General features: G+C 35.9%; 1 protein-coding gene across 2 annotated transcripts in view; it reads left to right on the top strand.

Annotated features, from left to right (window-relative positions):
* Positions 1–21,094, top strand: part of WDR11 (WD repeat domain 11) — a 45,192-nt gene that overhangs the window by 12,559 nt on the left and 11,539 nt on the right. Inside the window, exons 6-19 of one of the 2 annotated variants that reach the window (XM_086466491.1) lie at positions 654–819; positions 1,522–1,636; positions 2,599–2,794; positions 4,557–4,660; positions 5,817–5,993; positions 7,827–7,911; positions 13,133–13,239; positions 15,451–15,526; positions 16,975–17,083; positions 17,390–17,514; positions 17,926–18,073; positions 18,898–19,004; positions 19,495–19,609; positions 20,898–21,069. In XM_086466491.1, the coding sequence (XP_086322617.1) occupies positions 654–819; positions 1,522–1,636; positions 2,599–2,794; positions 4,557–4,660; positions 5,817–5,993; positions 7,827–7,911; positions 13,133–13,239; positions 15,451–15,526; positions 16,975–17,083; positions 17,390–17,514; positions 17,926–18,073; positions 18,898–19,004; positions 19,495–19,609; positions 20,898–21,069 (1,802 nt within the window). Of the gene's footprint in view, positions 1–653; positions 820–1,521; positions 1,637–2,598; positions 2,795–4,556; positions 4,661–5,813; positions 5,994–7,826; positions 7,912–13,132; positions 13,240–15,450; positions 15,527–16,974; positions 17,084–17,389; positions 17,515–17,925; positions 18,074–18,897; positions 19,005–19,494; positions 19,610–20,897; positions 21,070–21,094 lie in introns of both variants that reach the window. The other variant, XM_086466490.1, reaches the window with a different exon arrangement.

Raw genomic sequence — 21,094 nt, 5'->3', positions numbered from 1 at the left:
CCAAACACAACCTTTCAAAAGGGATGATGCATTAAATGAGTTCAGATGCTTTCAAAACAGCACAGTATGAGGATGATTTTCTTCAGTGTGATTTAAATACAGTTTAGTGGGTTGAATGTACCTGATGAACCTCCTTACCTTGCAGCCAGACTGCTGTTAACAATCAAGAAAATGATGAACATTCCTGCTCTTTGCTACTTTGTTTGAGCTTGGAGACTGCTGTTCCTGATAGGCTAGTTTTGTTCATTTCAACATAAATTACTATCCATAATAATACAAAAATTGAAGCAAGCAGTATGTTTAAGGTTAATTTCCCATGACTACCAGTAGATGTTGTGGCATCTAGCACTGTTCGTAATTGAATTGCTTTGTCTGTGAGATGTGCAAGAATTGTACTTGTTCCACTTGAATCACATACTATTTTAAAAATTAATCTTATTTAGATAAAAGTCAACAGAGTGTGTGTCTTTTGAAGGTCAGTGATGCTTTGCACTGCTGTAGCAATTAAACGGTAATCTGCAGTTGCCTAGTGATCAAAATAGGGAATACTTTGAAAAATGCAGCTGCAGGAAAATTTATACTGTTAATTTTATTTTGAACTTGAAGTATTTGTTGACGCAACTTGATTAAAGTTTATATCTGATGTTTTACAGTGCTGAATCTGTAACACTCAACGACTGTCTTCAGTTGTCCTATTTGCCTTCCAAAAGAAACTACATGCTGTTACTGTATCCCAGAGAAATTTTGATTCTTGACTTGGAAGTGAATCAGACGGTGGGTGTGATCGCGATTGAAAGAACAGGTGTGCCTTTCCTGCAGGTAATGAAAATTGGATTGGTTTCTGTCATTGCAATAGTTTATTGAGATCATATGTAAGTTCATGATCCCACTGTTAGTTGTGTTTTAATTAGTTCTAAAGGATGAAAAGAAATTAGCTCATCAGGGGGAAAACTGTCCTCTGAACCAAGCATTGTTTAATTAGTTTTCTGAAGTCTTCAGCAAACTCACTTCATTTTGCAGTGTCACAGAAGTTGCCAGTGTGGAAGTAGTGCTGTGGAAAACAGGCATTTTGTTCTCTAGTGATTAAGCTGCCTTTACACAAGTCAGTACGAGCTCTCTAGCATCTTCCTTTGCTTAACTAGACAGCTATGTCCAGTCTGGGGTCTTATTGAGCCATTTTTATTTTACTGGAATCATGAATTCTGATCCCAAAAAAGAAGGTGGGTTTTTTCTTTTTAAAGTGATAGCTAAAAAGAATATATATGAGTACATCAATGGTTAAAAAAACCCCAACCCCAAACCAGCAAACAATTCAAACAAAAACATTCAGTGAATTTCTCCAATTAATTGACTTCCTTAGTCACAAGAACCGTAGCTGAAGAAATTCATTGAAGTGTTGCAGTAATGGTAACGTTTTTAGTGACTTGCTTCTACATCAGGAATTGTATGTTCATTTATAAGTGTGCTTTGCAAAGGATAAAGTTTTGATAACGCAATATAATGTAGTATCTCTTCACCTAGGTGATTCCTTGTTTTCAGCGTGATGGGTTGTTTTGCTTACACGAAAATGGTTGTATAACTTTAAGAGTCCGCAGACCTAACTGCGGTATAACGGGAACTCCGAATGAAGAGCCGGGTAAGTTTTCTGTCAAAAATGTCCAGATATAAACTTTGAGGCATTTTAATTAATACTTTAACACCAATATTAACCATCACGCCTTATACAGGATGGTGAATCTCAGCCCTTCTAGTGTTTTTCATCTTATACATTAAATTTAAATTTGTGCTGCATTTTCCCAAAATTGTTTTTGACTTCCCTGATAATTATTGCTAAATAAGATATATTAATTCCTGAAAATCCTTTTATCACTGAATAATACTTTAATTATCAAGTGGCTTAACAGTCATATACACAAGAATGTTTTAGATAAAAGATGATTAGCGTGTTCTTTTTATCTTTAAGAAAAAAAATCATCTTTTTCAAGTGAACATAAAGTTTTGGAAGTCATTTGGTCAGTTAGAAGAATTGATTTTAGAACTAAGGCATGGGCTTACATTTAGATTAAAATCTAAATTATTAAACCTTTATCTCTTATGAAATGTTACTAAGAATGACCTTTTAAATATAATGGAGGAGACTGGAAAAAAAGGAAGGGAAAACATAGTTCTGTAAATGTAAATAAGTGATTTTTTTTTTTTTGTGGTTAGTTTGTTTGTTTTGATTTTGGCAGTTTGGTAATTTCTAGTGAGCTACATTACTTGCTTCTAGGTTTACAAATAAACCAAATGAGTTTTGAATTGTGGAGAGCACTTTCTGCCCAGATAGGGAACAGTCATTTGTTAAAATTTTGCAAGATTCATGTGCAATAAGATATTTTAAAGACAAAGTTACCTTTTGGGGAGCTTTTCAGATCTGTGTTGTGTACAGCAAGACCAACAGTGTGTAGTTTTTGATTGTTTTTCCTAATTGTTGCACAGGAAGCATATGGATTTCAACCAGAGAGCTCAGTCATGTTGCAAATTTACCTCTGTTGACTGATCACATCATATGATTTTGACACTTAATTGTTTGTCCTCTGTGGGACGTTGATGTTGCAGATCCAGACCCAGTTCAGGAGCTGATTTATGATTTAAGAAGTCAGTGTGATGCAATCAGGGTAACGAAAACAGTTCGACCCTTCAGTATGGTGTGTTGCCCAGTGAATGAGAATTCTGCCGCTCTCATAGTCAGTGATGGCAGAGTCATGATCTGGGAATTAAAATCCAGCATTTCTGGCAGAAATGCGCGTAACAGGTAATGGGATTTATTTTTCTTATCAAAGCTTCCATCTATTACATTTACAAGTGGTGTGTAGTATTGAATTATATTCTAACAGCAACAGTGATGTCCTTGTGTGTATGGTGGTATGACATGTGCTATACAAGTCTATGAATGAAAGGAAGAGGAATGAAATATATCATCCAGACAGACTAGTTCCCTTGCTTTGGGGGAGGGAAAGAACTGTATTTACTCTTCTTTTTTTAGAAAAATCATTCCATACTACGTGGTTGGAATAAGGTAACAAAAGATGGACTGAATATTCACATTATTTGGGGGGAACATTTTCTTCTCATTTGGCTTTCTTCAAACTATGTAGTTTTCCTCAGGAATGGATCCCTCACTTTGTCATGTCAAAGGACTTCAAAGTGAGTCTGGAAAGGACTGCATTTTTAGTAGCAGAAAGGTTTTCTGCTAGATTTGTGTGAATTTGACAGAAAGCAATGCAAGGCTGCCCAGCAGGTGACTGGAATATGGTGATATGAACAGTATTTTTATGTACAAAGCCTTTAGAGCTTTAGATTTTGAGCAGTCTCTAAAAATACTGTATGAAGTAGTGTAGTTCTTTGAATGTTCAGTGTATTAGGGTCGTTCTGCTGCAATGAACCTTTGAAGTACTATTGAATAAAATAAATAACTTGCTGCCATAAAAGAAATACACAATTCTTAGTACAATTTTAAATGTCAGTGGTACCAGCTTTTCAACGTAGATCCTTTCGTTGCTTATCTTGGTGTTCTCAAAAATACCGTCAGATGGATTCTTTGTGATGCAGATCCAAGAGAGCTCTTTAGGATCCATGTGTTGCTGGGTTTTACTTGTGTTCTTAGTCATTTCTAGAACATTGATCTTTGTCATGATTATATAACCAGGAAAAATGTAATTTCATGGATTTTGAAGGAGTCTTCCTCCATTAGCTCTTGATCCTGCTGGATTTGATGGTCTTAATTAAAATTTAGTGAGATTTTAAAGAAAAAGGCTTTGTACATGCCTTAAATTGCTTTTTTGTATACAGCTAGGTGCAGTCAGTAGTCTTTGGTCTTTGGTTATGACATAAACCTGTCCCCAGCCCAGCAAAATACGATTGCCAAGGCTGCAAGGGCTGAGTCCCTTTTAGATGGAGATTGTGCTGGAACCCCGTCATAGTCATTGGGGGAAAAATAACACAAAACCCTGATTCATAGAGGTCTCACAAGACTGTAAACAGAGGTAATACTGTAAGGATCTGCTGTAGCTTTGTATGTGCAGAGGCAATTGTGTTTCACATGTTTAGGTGAAAGGCATTGCTCCAGTTACGGGTTTTGTCATCTGGAACCTATATAAGAAGTTTATATGGGTTAACAAAAGCCATTCTTTAAGTTTGGGAATCTGTTCTTAAATGATTGTTGCTTAGCTGTCTTCATTCCCATAGCCCTACATAGTAATACACAATGTATTTATAAGTCTCCTTTCAAAGCTTACTTCAGAACAAGGGCTACATCTGTCTGCGTTTGTGTTACTTACAAGTATCTCTGTAAGGAATGTGAAAGTTATTTTGAATTTTGTACATTTTTGTGTGCATTATCTCCTGGTAGAGTTGTTCATGCAAGTTGATGGTGGGAATAATCTTTGCAAAATATTCTGCAAATAGGAAGTGGTAGGAATACTGAAAGAACAGCCTCGGGGATAAAACAAAATTGAGGACCTAAGTCAACAGGCAATCCAGTTTGTATTAGGGACTTGTTTTCATTTCTTTTACAGCAGTTCAAGTGCATCACCTTTGTATTCCCCAGTCTCATTCTGTGGAATTCCTGTAGGAGCATTCCAAAATAAACTTCCAGACCTCTCATTAGACAACATGATTGGTAAGAATTTCTTTCAGTAATAGTACTGCTACTCATTTCTAGGATTTTTGGATCACTGTACATCTTAACTTACTTAAGAACTACATATATTAGAATTATTTTCTATGTAATTTAAATAGGAATTCTGAAAGAAAAGAATTCCTGTTTGCTAAAGAAATTATCAAATTAATTTTTTTGAGGTTTTTATATTGAGGACAAATATTCAAAGTTCGTTTTCTCTGAGGAAAAAAAAACCAGTCATTTAAAATGGAATTTGGCCAAAACTCCTTCAGTTTTTGAAAGTAATCTTAAATGGATGAAGACAATTTATCTGATGCATCCCATCTTTGCAAAGTCTAGATAGCAGCCAACATTTCAGTATCGAGAAATATTCCATAAAGATGGTTACCTGTACGATTTAAAACTAGTTTTCGTTGGAAAAGTGACTGCTACTGCTCAGAGTTACAAAAGTGCAGATTTGAAATAGCTTTTGGTAAAAGTTGTCTATATTAGCTGGTGCAGGCAGCCTGCTGCTGTGGGAGGTTCTTTTGCACTTTATTTCATGTGTTTAAGTGGATATTTAGGGCATGATTTTTCTCTTATCGGCATTTCCTGTAGTCATTGACATCATAGCTGTGGTTATTTTATACCTTACGTCACTTGGACTGGTACAGCTGACTGACAAAGGCGTACAGCTGTGGATCTACATCTTTTTTGTGCCCATCTTTATTGATATATATAAGCAAATTCACTGTATTTCTAGCAGTAGATTGCACTCAGCTTTTACTGTTTAGAGTTACACCTCCATAAGTCTCTGATTTAGTCTAATAATTTTCAAGTATTTAAAAACAACCCCAAAAAGAAAAAAGAAGAAAAAAAAAAATCTACCCTTGAGTTCTGGAAGAAGACTGAAATGGTTCCACTTACTAATTTTTCCTGACCTTTTTATTGCGTGGATTTTTTTTTTTTTCCTTCTTAGCATTAGGAAAGAAAGTTAATATTGGAGAAATTAGTAGAAGTACAATCTTCCAAAAAGTTTCTTCATAGAGTTCATCAGGAGGGAATGCGTCTTTAAATAAACATTGCTGTTCTATGCGTTAGGTTATTTGTAATTTTTATTTTATAAACTCCATAACGTCTCTGATTAATACTAACAACACCTTGAATTTTTAAGCAGGCCAAGGCACAATTGCTGGAGAAGAACAGTTAAAGAATTCTTTTCTGCAAGAAGTGCACCTCAAATTTCTGCTGACGGGACTGCTCTCAGGGCTTCCTTTGCCTCCCTTTGCTATCCGCATGTGCCCGCCTCTTACGACAAAAAACATTAAACAGTATGAGCCAATCCTTGCTGTTGGTAAGTGTCTTGAATAGGTTATTTGTTGCTCTAAAAGTGATATATTCTGTATTAAATGCAGATATAGTTACTAATACAGAAATAAATAAATCTCTCTTTTGATCCTGTGTGACTAACCACAGATAGCGACCCTTGTATTAGTTTGCATCCGTGATAGTCTTTGGATTCTCTTTTTCCTGCCTTGGGTTTTAAGTAATGCTACGTGAAAAATTGCAATACATTAGCAAGTTTGTATTTTTCCTGTCATTTACTATGATACTGGTCCATTGATACACTCAGCTCTTTACATGCTGCTCTCACTTCATTCTAAGCGTCAGTCAATAGGGACTTCTGCAGCACTGCATTCCTAGAATGAGTAAATGAATTTAACAGAGACTGTACTTTTGGTCTGATGTAAGTACCTAAAAATGCACTTAAAGCACGTTATTTTTCCTGAATGAATCTGTTCTGTCTTATTACAAATATGTTTAAGCTCATCTAGATAGTAGAATAGTTGCCACTGAGCACCTGATTTATTAACTGAGTTCTGCCAATTTAAATCTGATTTTTCTGGCATGCTCTTTCAGACCACATCAGGGATTTCACAGTGTATCCATACGGGCTGCTGTCTTTCTCTGCAGTCAGCGGACTGGAACGGTAGACATAGAGATGCTGTAGTTTATAACCTACTACAATCTTTAAAGTTAGACCTCCGAATTCGGGTTGTTCAAATGTGCTCTTGATATGTCTAAGATATCAGTTGATTCTGGGGTGCCCAGTCAAGACTGTGCTTGTCACCAGTCAGACTTGGGAGGCTCTTGTTATTCCTAAGGTTGCCTGTGCCATAGAGCCTTCTTAGGTGTTTGGATGGGGGGGTGGGTATTGCGAAGGGGAGTGTTACGTGGGACCTTACAAAGAGTGTCTCACTCCAGGAACGAAAACACCATAATAACTCATGTATGTACGTGTGCAGTTCTCGTGATACTTCTGTTATCGCTGAGCTAAAACTACCAACAATAGCTGTGCTCTAAAACGTAGGCAAGCTATCATTACATGATGCAATGCTACTAAAATGTAACTTTTAATTTTATATAAGCTGTAGCTGTTAAAACACGTGAAATATAAAGATTAGGAAACTAATAGATAGGTGTAAAGTGCGTTTACAGCAAGGTCTACAGCATTCTAGACCTAAGGTACCTGAATGGTTCTGTGGGCGTCCATTGTTGTGTTTGATAAAGGTGATGTGAGTACAAAGAAAACAGAGAAGAACAAGTGAGTCTTCCCAGTGTCTAAGAGGAAATTGTAACTTTCAGTGTTTCAGAAGGTATTTGATCTAAGTGAAGCTAATACCTACTAAGTTACTGATTTGTCTTTGAAAGAGGTCATTATTTCAAGGATGAGAAAGCATCTTTGCTTTAATGATTTCGGTAAAATCTACCTGTGATTCTCCACTGGGGTTATCAGTGCATAACAGTTAACACTGTCCTCGAGGCATTTACTCATCTTGAGTAATCAGCAGAAAAAGAAAGATACCTTTCTCCTGCAGCTGAGTAGGGAGTGAAAATGCAAGAAGAATGAACAGATTTTCTACAGGCTCTACAAGTAAGTTCAGGAAAATGTCTTGACCTAAATGGATTTTACTCATTGCAGAGAACCTTGGAGGGTTTAATATCTGGGGTTTGAGCACTAGAAATCAAAATAGCTTTTGTAAAATTGTTAAATGTGTTACAGGTGTTTAAACAAAATAATGAGAGAAATAGCTGTAAATCCTGCATTTTCACTAAAGTGTGGAAGAGAAGATTAAAACAAGTCCCTCTATTTTCTTTCTTTTTTTTTTTTAATCACTCTTTGTAGGTACAAGTAATGGCTCTGTCCTGGTGTTTCATCTCACAAGCGGACTCTTACACAAAGAGTTAAGCATCCATTCCTGTGAAGTCAAGTAAGATTTTAATTCCCTCTATAATCCTTCTGGGAGACAGGTACTGAAACATCTGACTAACATGGTAGCTGCAACGTGGGTGTCTTGTTTTATTGTTAATGATGCTCAAGAAAATTGCCTGTCGGGGAGTCTGCCCTAGCAGTATCTTTGCTATGTAACACACTGACAAAATTAGAGTGAAAATTGCATTGAGCTAAATGTTTGAATTGTAGCTGTGCCTGCGGATCTAGGATGTGTATCAACTGCTTCCAGTTTCTTCAGCGCATTGTGGTACAAAGAAATCTTTTTAGGACAAGAAACTTTATTACAGTGTCTTGTTTACACAACTGTTGTGACTCACAGATTGTGTCCTGTGTAGATCAAAGTTTATTTACCTTGCGCGCTTGGGGCTGAAATGGCTATTGAGACAGTTCTAGCCCTAACTGAAGTAAAAGTAATTTTGTCATTAAAAGATTTTAAAGATTGAATACAGGACGCTCTGTTTACCCATTCCTAAGAAGGAAGAGAGTAAGTTTTAAAGCTGTTGTACTGTGTGTTTGTGTGTAAACAGTGGCATAACTTTTTGGGTAACTAATGGCAAAGATATTCAAGATGGTGCTTGCTGGATAGATATTTCCAGACAGATTTAAGCATGGAAAAGAAAATACTTGATTTTAGTAGTAATAGTAGTAAAAAATTGTATCAGAGTTGTGTCATGAAGCCTTCATCAGGTTAAGGTCTTCATTTTACCGTTAATTCTATGAAAAGATAGGAAAAGTACAGGTGATTGAGAACAGATAGCTCTAAGAGTTCATTATGGAAACCTGCTTTGAATCTACCACCAAAATTACATAAGTATATTTACATTTGTGGTGTGACTATCACGCACTGTAAGAATAGAATTCCCCCTTCAGTTCCGTTCTAAACTGTTTGAGCTTTTTGGTTTCATCCCATTAATTACTTGCAAAATAATTTTAATTTTATTTTCTGTTATTCAGCACACGAGGACACTGATAGTTTTTTATTAACAGGAATTCAAAATGAAAACCACTACTAACGTTTCACAGATAAAAAAAAAAATAAGATGGGAGACAGGAGGAAATAGGCTTTTGAAAAAGTATTTCTTTGTCTTTTATTTAGGCTTTGTGTATTATTGGAAGTATTGCTAGTTTGGGCTTTTCACTTTGTAAAGGTTTTGCAACTTTTGAAAAACTTCAAGAATACTTTGTCTTTCTAGTAACTATCCTTGCACAAGTGGTATTTTTAGAACAAGATTAAAATGATTGTGAATTTTGTTTAGCCATAAGCCATTGTCTGGGTAAATCTTTTAAGTATTTGTTTTAACTTCCTCAGTCCTGCTCTTAATGGTGTGAGTGACTTTCTACATGATTTTTACAAGTTCAAGGGGATGCTTTAGGCAATGTAGAATAAGGCACAGTGATTTATTTATTTTTTTTTAAATCAATATTCATGGAATGCAGCGGTTTTTCTTTCAGTAGGAATTCTAACTTTACCTCTAAAATGCAGATAGTTTGGATAATGCCTCTATTTTAGTTTTATCTGAAAATACACCTGCAGGGAAAACCATAATTTTAGTATGTAATTGAGAATACCCTGAAACTAACTCAAGGCCAGCAGAGTTTTCAGTGCTCCATAGTTTAAGAAGAAATTGTAATAAAATCAAAGTCTTTGGAATTGCGCTGTCCTTTACATATCAAGTGTGCTAAAATAATGGCTGCTGAGCTGTTTAGGTGCGAGGAATTACAACATTTTTTTGGAGATTAGAGTGTTCTTTTATAGACACTACAGAAGTAGTCACATGCTGATTTATTTTTTTTAAAAACTTTGCAAATCTGTATTGTGGTTAGGAGGAGGAAGAATTGTCTTTCTGTCCTCTATTTAAGATTGTTCATAGTCATGAATAGCCTGTTCATTTTATCGGTGATTATTACTTGGCTATTTCACTGTTTGTTTAGAACTGTCTGAGTAAATACTTTCCCTTTGAGTTTAATTTGGTTTTTGTAAGGAGACCGAGGCAAGAAGCAGCAGAAATGCTTCAGAGCACACAAAAAGGAAAAGTCAGTCAGGCTGCTGCTAGGGACATAAGTGAGGGGAAAAAACCTGAGTGGGACTCTAGCATGTATGCTGAAAGAAACTGTGAGCTGGTCAGTCTTTCTTCCTTCAGGATAGAGAGAGATGCAAATAATTGTTATTCCTAAGAGGAATTAGAAGAACCATGAAATAACTAAGTCTGATATCTGTTCTGTCTTCTAAGTGGAGCGGTGTAAGCTGTTGTGGTAAGATAGGAGGGGATAATACATCTTCGGTGCAGAGGAGAATGTATTTGAGACATGTAAACAAAATGCCTGTGATGTAGCTTCTAGGTCAGTGAAAGTGGTGTGTTTGCGGTGCCTCTCACTTTTCCGTCTTCTAATAGGTAGATAACCATGACTAGAGCAGCGCTTCTCATGCTTTTTTGCCAAAGCTCAAAGTTCAAGGTTGCAACAGCTTTAATTTTTAAAATTACAATCTCACTAATTGTAACAAGGATGTGTATGGCCTGCAGGCAAAACCTGAAAATTACGGTGTTACATCTTGAGTTTTAGCAGTTGCATTTAAGCTGACTTCCCTTTGGGAAACTGTTTTGCAAACACTCATCACCTCCTTAAAAATACCTCTCTTCTGTCGAGAAAGATGAATGAAAAATACCTGGCACTTCTGTCATCCAGGTCGGTGTGCTAGATTTATTTCTGTGCGTTAGTAAATATGTGTGGCCTGACGAGTGTAAGCGGTGTTGCAAAGGAATCCTCTGTATTCGGAACTGAATTCTGAAGTTGCCATCACAGGATGTGCTGTTATCTCAGATGTATCATGTTCAGCACTTAATTGTAATTTCTTTTTCTTAACATTACTCTTTGTAAAAAGGAAAAACTTGTTACATTGCTGACATTCACTTTTGGACATGTAGACCATAGAAATACTTTTGAAGTACAAGGAAAATTCTTTTTAAATAATAAAATTTGAGAGTATTTTCTTATGATATAGTTGGGATTTTAATACAGTTTTCTTTAAGATGTGGTTTGATTTCCCATTTTACCTTCCTCCTTTTCTTAGAATTCTTATGATTAATTTGAGTAACAGCTGCTTTGTAAAGTCACATCAGTCCATTCCCAACTAGAAAAGTAATTTGTGTTTTTATCCGCTTCAGTACACTCTGTAATTTGTTTGCATTGGAAACATCAATCAAAACAACTGAATCTTACCCCTGAAGTAACTGAGACAAGGTGAATGTATAGAATCCCAGAATTTCATATTTTAAAAGAGTAGATCCAGTCTGGGAAATAGTTTACAGCTGATGTAACCCTTGATTCTAGTAGACGAAGGTGTCTTTCGTTAGGAAGTTTTGCAAATGGAGATGCTGCAATTGGGAAGGCGTTCCTTGTTTCCTTCATTAAAATTTGAACCACTGTCTTCAGAGTCTCAATTTACAGGTATGACAGGAACAAAAATTACATTGTTTCAGGTGCAAGCAGTTTAGCTAAGCTGAGGTTTCCTTTTGATTATGAGTATCTCGGGTTTCTGTAGATTTTTATTGGTATTGACAGATGGCCAGCCGGCAGTAAAGAAAAAGGACTTGTCTTGTTAAATCTGAGCTGATGAAAGAAGTGTAGAAAACGCCTCAGGTCTTTGAACAAGAATGGTGAATAACTCTGGCAATAACAATGCATTAGGAGTATTCCGTGCTTTTTCCAAAAAACCCCCCACAGTAAAATAATAGATAAAAATTAGAAAGGTGTCAGTATTCATATTTCTTCCATTTCAGAAAGCTCACTGTATTGATGACCCTTTGGAGATTTGCAATGTCACACCTCATTGCAATTGTAGATATCTATTTAATCATTCCTGTAATGTTTCAATTAACAATTGAATACTTCTCATTTTGTTCTAAATTATTGGTTGAACTTTCATAGGTCCTGGTGGGAAAAGGACTAGGTCCTAAATTTTTAACTTCACCTGGAGACTTAGGAATACAGCTCCCAATTTTTTTAAAGCTTGAACTAAAAAAAAAGATAAATGTGGCTGTAACATGTATGTGCAAAATATTACACAAGTGCTTTTTGCTTTCACCCATCTACATTACATTTAGGAAACTTCTACTTAATACAATGTGAGTTGGATTTACTGACAGTAAATCATAAATACTGTTAGCTGTCTTTCTCATATTTCACATATATTCTTGCAAAACAAAGCATGATTTTACAATTGATGTAACAGAAGACTTAGTTGTCCTGGAAATAGTTCTTAAGTAATCTGTGTTTGAAGGATTTGAGGAAAACCTAAATCCTTTTATCCATGTTAAAATGAACTTGGGCATATGTATGTATTAGAACGGTCTCCATTTTCTTTTAGATTAGTTGCTTGATTTATTTCACAGATAAAGAACTCAGCAGTTTTTGCTGGCACAAAGCGTGTGTGGGAAATGGGGACGGAGGACTATCTCGGTTTGGACCAGTACCGCCTAGTGCTGCTTTTGTGGCCTGTGGTATATTTCAAGAATTTGCTTAGAATCCATACGTGCTGACAGTGTGTAGTACACAGTGTAACTCTACATCCTTGCAACATGCCAAGGCAATTTGGTTTGCGGCTGCCTTGGCAAGATCTAAAAGAACAAAAACAATTACCAGGTTTTCAGTTCTTTTGTAATAGCCTTTGGAATCTGTTCAGGGCCTCTTTTTTTCTGTAATCACGATTGTTTTTCCTCTCTGTGGACTCAAAAGAATTTAGTCTACCCACCCTGCTGTCCATAAGAATCTTCTTCTCTTTTTATGTGCTGACAAATTTGAGTTACTTGATAGTCCTTCCCATCTGGTAAACCACTGATTTAGTCAGAGCAGAGCTTTTGGTCCACTCTAGTGCTCAGTATCTGCGAGGGATTTGCAGAAAACTCACCAGTGTTTCTAATTGAAATTCTTGTTTTAACCAAACAACAACTAGTGTAGTCTGAAAATAAAGCTCTTCACTTTTATTTTCTAACTTTGTATTTATGTCATAGTTGTAAATGTGTAGCGCTTTTTTTTTTAAGCTTAAATATAGTGTTTTCATAAAGTGTAGAAAATGACTTCTGTGCTGCTTTCAAATTGAAGAACACGCATGAAAAAAATTACTGTACTTCAGTCAGGCTATTTTCTATCCCTTCGAATATTTTGGCTAACGTGCTCCATGTAATCTCTTCTGGTGACAGGGGAATTGAGTGGATAAGCTTGACGGGGTTTATTTCCTTTGCCACATCAACACCTAACAATCTGGGGCTGGTAAGGAATGAGCTGCAGCTGGTGGACCTACCAACAGGTTAGTATTTCCTGAGGACTCTGTACCAGAGGCTAATGGAGTTGCTGGGGAGCGACAAGCAGAAGTTCTTACTACTTTTTTTTTTTTCCTTCTGTTGTCATGACAAAATAAAATAAAGAGGAGTTTTAACTGGTTCTGCTCTTCTGTCCTTGTGAAGCCACATAATGTGTTCCTTCGGGCGCCCTACAGACAGACTTGAAAGAACACCTTTGTAGAGGCGTCTGTGGCCTGGACTTATTAAAAGAATGAATATGTGTCAGCAGGAGGTTTAGAAGCATTCACATAGTGTGGGTATTAGGGGTGTATTTTGTTCACAAAATACATATATTTTCAAATATGCTTTGTCACAGTCTACACACGTTATTTCATGTGCACCTGAAATAGTGTTGAACCATTTATTGTGGTTTGTATCATCAACAGATAATTTTTCAAGGTAGGCCAGGTGCGTGGCCTGAATTTTGAGTGTGTGTATGAGTGTGAAAATGGGTACTTTGATAATAAAATCTGATATTTTGTTATAAAGAATTGGAAGGGTTACAAAATTAAAAAAAAATGTTTAAATGATACAGTTGATAGCAAAACTTAACAGTCAGATTATGTGTTTTTCAACTACTTTGGCCTTATAATGGATGACAAATATATTTCTGATTGAGTTCAGTATTTGCACAATACTAGGAGGTAAAATTTGGGAGATTAGGCAGTGCAAAATGGAATCACTTCAATAATTTTAAATTATTTTTGAATGTGAAAACGTGGAGCCATTTAATTTCTAACTGAAGACCCTGAATCTAGTAACACATAGCTAATTCTGAGTTGCTTTGTGTAGCATAAAGTGATTTTTTTTTTTAATGGGGTTTTTTAAGCTTGTGGAAAAGCTTAAAATTTTTATATTTACAGGGTGCTGCACAAAGAGTCTGCTCTTTTAACATGACAGTATTGTAATTTGTTTCCTGGTAATGTCTTTTGTTAATTTGTTAAAAATCAAAACAAAAAAGATACGTACTTTGTAAAATTAATCTTATGTAAAGTGGGATTTTGATTTTTCACTCAGCTTGTAAATTGGTATTGAAACATTTATAAATACAAGCAATAAAAAGTTCAGTATTTCCACAGGCAATCAAGCTTCAAGTAAATGTGAATACCTGAGACCTTAGCGTATGGTCTGCTTAAAAAAATGTAACATTTCCTCCCTTAAACCTTCCGAGAAAGGTATAACTATTTAACTGTTTGCTTGTTGGATCTTCCGTCACTAATTAGCCCAACTTTCTATTTTAGGGCTAGGAAAACTGTACTAATTTGTATTTACTTCATGAACACTTTTACAAAATTCTCATTTACGTTTCTGAACTAAAATAAAGAAGAAAGTTCCTATGGTGTTTCATCACTAATGAAGAAAATAGAGCTGGAGGGTTTCCTGCAGCCTGGCCTCTGACATGAGAGCTCTAACTGACATTGTTGATAACTAGATTTATTCCCATAATTGGCATAAGAGAGGTACTTCAGCTGTGAGCAGCCACAGGAGTGGCTAAAGTTTGAAAACTCGACTTTTCCTTGAAAGCTAAGGAGAATGAAACTTGCATAGGAGATGCTGTGATGCCCTGGTGTTTGTAGATCATTATTTATTTTAGTGATAGGTGTAGCACCTTTAATTCTGCAGTGCTTTGTACAGGTCGGGGAAAATTTTGTTGGGGATGAGATTGTGAGTTTTTAGGTTTTATTCTTTTAGCTGGAAAGAAAGAAAGAAAGAATGGCTCTGCCAAGTGCAGAATGAGTTAATACTTCGCCATGGAAATACTTTCAGACTTCGTTTGTGGCAGAGTTAATTTCTCCTACAAAACTTGACGTCTACTCATGAATTTCCTCCTTGGGGAATTGAGAGTGTATCTCATTGGCTTTGAGTGGAAAATAATAACTCTTCGAACTCTCTCTCTCTATGTGATGCTGATGATGCATCAATTTCAGTAGTTGTTCTCTGGAAGCGGGTCAAGTATTATATTAGACAGAGTTTGCATTATATTTAGTCCTTTGAAACACAGTAAAACTTTGACAATGACAAGAGTAATGTAAGATAAGGCAGGTTACATGGAGATGTTCTAGTTTAGTTTGTAAATTATTTCTGTTTACAAACAGAATAGTTTATAAACTATTTCCCTATCTATATTTAGTTTAGTAACTATTTTTGTTTTCACCCATGTTGCTTTCGTGTTCCAGGAAGGAGCATCGCATTTCGTGGGGAGCGAGGCAATGACGAGCCAGCTATTGAAATGATAAAGGTGTCTCATTTGAAGTAAGTAATTAGCCTTGGGAAATTTATAAATTTTACTGTACTGCATGAAGATCCTCATGACTTCTTAGAAATAATAGAAATTCCAGGAAAAAACGCTCCAGAGAGTATAGAAAAATATGTAACAGCATCAAGAGAAAAATACTTCAGAATATTAGTTCAAAGTGCAAAAGCTGTGAATGTTTCTGTGGTTGACTTTGTCACTTCAGGATCCAATCACACTGCAAGATCAGTCGTTAATATTTTAATTCTTTTAAGAATTGTGTTCACTGAATGAACATTTTGATAATACTAGGGAGAATAAAAGTGCTGAATAATTTTTGTTAACTTTGATTATGAGTTAATTCTCTTTTCTGTAACTTAAACCTTACTTAAAACTAGACGATTTGCTTTAAAGGTGGGATGACTTTTCACGTGTTTATTAATTTTTCTAAGTATTTATTTCACACTCTTATAATAATTGTCTACTGGAAAACAAGATACGAGGTATAGTTGTTTTAGAAGTCAGCTGATAAACGGCCGAATCATTTACCATCAAATCCTGCTTATTTTGAGATCAGGCCTGTGACAGGAAGTCCAGGTCTTTATCAAAAAAAAAAACAACCAACAGTAGTACTCTGTGAGATCACTTTACTTTCCTATGTAAATGAAATTAAAGTAGTGTTGAATTTAATAAGGCATTGTCTCTAAATTTTTTTTTAAGTTTTTCTGTAGAGGAAGAAAATGAATGTTCTCTAGCTTGCATAGGAATATTTTCAGAATTACGTATGTGTTCCAGAGAATTTGGAAGAGTTCAACCATGTAATGGTCTTATTAATACATTTAAAATTAAGAACAGCTGTGGGCTTAGATGATGGTAGGTGAGAACAAGAAGGGATAGTTCGAAAGAAACTGATGCAGTTGCAAAATGTGGAAATGAGGTAGATTGAAGGTGTTTTACTCCTCTAGCTCTGCGGATGAAATATCTGAAGAAATGACTAACAGGTGGTGTAGTGTAAGAGGATTTTATGTTCATTTATCACTGGATTAGGGAAGTGGCATATGTCTGGAGTAGAGAAAAAAAATCTGTCCAACCTACAGTCTTGGTGTGTCTTTCTGATATCTTGTAGAGTCATAAACTGAGGCTGCATATGGGTAAGTTAGAGGTGCTGCTGCTTTCTCTGAATTACTTCCATTGTCTCCCTTACAGTAAATGAGCAGTTCCACCTGAGAGAACTTTCTAATTCTTTTAGGTTTGAAGGAGGGCTCTCTTTCAGACACTCTTTTGTTCCTCAGTACCTCAAGGAAATCACAAACTTCAGAGTGGGATTTGAGCCAAATTAATTTACTCTGCCTTCCTCTTAATTTTTGAGGGTTTCCAGAGTGCTGATATGAAAAACATGTGTGAAGTAAAATGCTCAAATTAAAATGGAATGTTTACTTTTGATGTAGTAAATACTTATTTGTTTTAGGCAGTATCTAGCTGTAGTATTTAAAGACAAACCACTGGAGATCTGGGATGTCAGAACGTGCACTCTGCTCAGAGAAATGGCTAAAAACTTCCCTACAGCGACTGCTTTGGTAAGGAATAAAATGTTAAAGGTAGTATGTTGAGATAGTATAAAAATCTATGAACAACTGTAACAGCAAATGTTACTGTATCTGTAGCATACAGATAAGTGCTTTCACCCTTTTCATTTGTCATCAACTACAGGCAAGGTAAAAAGGAGGTGCTGGTGTAAAAATCTGGGCTGCTCCTTGGGTGATGGAGGGAGGTGTCATAGAAAGTAATCTTCATTGAAATCATTAGAATTAACAGAAAATTCCCGGGTAAATTCGGGGAGTAAACATTTGTCTTTTCCATTTTTCCTGGACAACTTTTCACAGGAGTGGTCGCCTTCTCATAACTTAAAAAGCCTGAGGAAGAAGCAGTTAGCAGCCCGTGAGGCCATGGCCCGGCAGACGGTTGCATCAGATACTGAAGTTAGCAGCGTAGAATCTTCAATGATCAGGTATTTCTCATTCTGATATAATGCTGTTCTGCAGCAGTTGTTGTTTTTCCACCGTGTGCCATTGTTTTATACAACAGAATGTTTTGGAACTGATTCTTGATACATACCGGGCAAATCAACTTCATGGGTCTCCCTCTAGCTTTTAGGTGTGGAACTTAGGAGACAAAGAGTGTACATGCCTCTCTCAGGTGTGTCTGTAGCAGTCCATTAGTTACCTGGTTCTTGAAGTAAAACTCTTATTTGCCCCCCAAATGTTTCCAGTTTATAAATGTTGCTTCTGGATAAATTGTTTTGAAGGATATATGCGTTTTTGTGCTGCCTCTCTGCATTAGTTAGGGAGAATTTGCCTTGCAATTCTAATTTCAATAAGGAAACACTTGTGTCTCATTGTTTTCTTTGTTCCCTTTAAAGCTTGTTACAGGAAGCCGAAAGTAAATCGGAGCTGAGCCAGAACATTTCTGCCAGAGAGCACTTTGTGTTTACAGGTGCTGATGGGCAGGTTTATCATCTCACAGTAGAAGGAAACTCAGTAAAAGACAGTGCAAGAATTCCTCCTGATGTGAGTTCAAATTTTCTGTATCGTTGATGCTTGAATTTTTTTCGTAGCTATGATTGCCAGAAAAAAAAATCAGGGATATGCATTGTAGTGGGAAGTGGTCATTAATGGAGTAGTTTGAAATATGAAATAAAAATGCCAACTTCAAAAACTGTAGCAATTCTCTTTTCACAATCTTTTCTGTTGAAAATGCCACTGAAATAAATGATTTTTTTTACAAGTTAGAATCTTCATAGGCACTCACTTGCTTTCTGTATAAATTACGTGACATATTTTTAAGTTTTAGTAAAGCATATACAAAAAGCTTGAATAACAGAGGGTGTTGTTGAGACATGACTATGCTCTGTTTAATAGATTTTTATCTTATGTCATGAGGAGGACTTTAGTGGGCCAAGTGCTCTTTTGTGAGTTTGAAGTTTCGTTTTTTTCCAGTTACTCTGAAGAATAATCTTTATTTTTTCAGTTGTTCTTGAAAGTTTGAGAAATGGGAATACTTTTATTTTTGTTTCCTACGTTAGTATATGCTAGTGTTGTGTTTAATGAGGTCTGTCATGTTGGTGTTCCCTTGCAACAAGAGACAGAGAAGTGATTTCCATTGCTTTAAACCCAACATTTCTTACAAGGAAACATCTTTTGAAGCATATTGAAGATAACATGACTGACTTGATAAATACCTATATTTGGTAGAATTGTTTCTGTTTTAACAAAACTTTGGTCTATTGTGTCATACGATATTTTAAAAAAAAAAGGAAATGCTAATGTTGAAATGTGTTCCTATGTTTAGCTCTATTAATCACTATTTTATTCTGCTTTACAAATGTTTCCAGGGAAGTATGGGTAGTATTACATGTATTGCCTGGAAAGGTGATATCCTGGTTCTTGGAGATGTTGATGGAAACTTAAACTTCTGGGATTTGAAAGCTAGAGTATCCAGGTATGAGTGCAAATTGATCCGACAAACATCAGATTATGAATGTTAGAATGTTGGTTTGTTTTTCTTTTCCACCTCATTTTTGTTCTTCACTGTAGGACGTCATCTGTGGTGTTTGAGGTAAAAAATGCAAGTATTTTGAAAAAAAAAATTCAGAGAATGCCTACTGTGTTACAATTCTCTTTTGTGTTTTCAGATGGAGTAACATTTTATCAAAGTTTTAAAAACAGCTTATGTTAAATCTGCAATGGCTTCTAATAAAACGTTAAATATTGTATTATTTGTTTCAAGCATTGTAGTATTTATTTCAAGCATTTAATCTTCTTAATTTTCATGATAATTTGGATAGCCATTTGTGTACATTTATATATAGGTTGTTCTCCATCTCAGTCTATACAATATCAGGATCTGCAGTGTTCATGGAGAGGATTTAACTACCCACAGTATTAGGTATAGAATGATTGATAGTGATCTCGTGCTTTTCTTTCCTTAGGGGCATTCCCACACACCGAAGCTGGGTGAAAAAGATACGTTTTGCCCCAGGAAAAGGAAATCAAAAACTTCTTGCGATGTACAATGATGGAGCAGAAATTTGGGATTCGAAAGAGGTAAATACCTGTTGTTTTGATATGCACTTCTTTGCAAAATACTCATATTACTTCTGAAAATCAGGATGAGCCAGGGATTAAGTTTTACTTAGTCATGATTGCTTGCATGGTTTGTAATAAAGTTGTATGACATTTCTCAGAGGACTTTTAGTCCCTACAAAGCACTTTTAAGCTGTCATCAATGAAAAGTACTTTTCACTCATAAAGCTGACTGTCTCTGAGATACTCTTTGTCATTCTCTTGTAATGTTTGTGAGGCAGACACTGGAAGTTTAATGGGGAAGCCTCAATCTTAGAATGTAATCTGTGGACAAGACGGTATTTTTACTACAGGTTTCTTAACTACTGTGCATATTAAAGAGTATGTATTCTTCAGTGCATGGACTTAATTTGTTAAGGAATACCAGAAAGATAGACACTTGTTAATTAACGTGGTCTAGCTTCTCATCTTACTAGAAATTCTGTAATAATGCTCAAAAATCTTCTGGAGTTTACTTCATAGGTATTTCAGGGGACTATGGTACCATGATTTTGCATACAACCACTTATCTGATATTTCCACATTTTTCTCCAGTTCCCTCAGTGCTAAGAGTAATCATGCTCTAGAGCTGTTGTACCTTAGATCTCTAACTCTATGCTTTGCTCTAGATCAAGTGAAAGGAAACAGCAGAATGTTGAATGCAGCAGAGGCTTTGTTAATATTTTCTTGTATTAACAATTGTAGTGTTCTGTGATGCTACAGAAGGGTTACAAAATGTCTAACTACTGACCTGTAGTTAAAAGTGCAGTTTAGAAGGTTTCTTATCTCTGTTTTGTTTGTGGGCCATAAATCATCCATAATTTTACATTAATAGTGTGTCTAAATGTATTTCTAGACTAGTTCAGTATTTATCAAGTACATGTTTATGAAGAGCATGAGTTAATAAGAACCTCACTTCCCCCTTCCTGCATGTGTGCTAGATCAGGGACCGAAATTAAAGAGGGAATATAAATTTCCACCATTTACTGTGGAAATTTTACGTCAGAAAAGAGGACAAAAAGGCAGCTGTACAGCTGTGCTCAGGACCTTTTCTCAGCTCTAAATTGGGAAAAAGTATTGTTTCAGGGCAACCATGTGCCCTACTCCAAGGTTTCTAAATTCTCTACTCTCCAGAAGAGACCATCATTAAAATGATTTATGACTAACTTCACCTTTTATTGCCAATTTCATGGTATGCCTTATGGGCGTGTGACAGAGTCTTGTAGTGCGTGATGGAGAGCCTACTAAAAATGAAAAATAACTTTTCAAGGTGCGAATGGTGAGCAGTTTAAGAAGTGGAAGAAACGTCAATTTCCGGATCCTGGATGTGGACTGGTGCACTTCAGACAAAGTGGTTTTGGCATCAGATGATGGGTGCATTAGAGTTCTGGACTTGTCCATGAAACCGTCGTGTTTTAGAATGGATGAACAGGACTTAATAGGTACGGTGATTCCTTTTTTGTTATT

This window comes from Leptosomus discolor, chromosome 6 (genome assembly GCF_034619465.1).
Source record: "Leptosomus discolor isolate bLepDis1 chromosome 6, bLepDis1.hap2, whole genome shotgun sequence".
NCBI classification, from domain to species: Eukaryota; Metazoa; Chordata; class Aves; order Leptosomiformes; family Leptosomidae; genus Leptosomus; species Leptosomus discolor.
The sequence above is the reverse complement of the archived record's forward strand: the minus strand, read 5'-3'. Positions and strand labels throughout refer to the sequence as shown.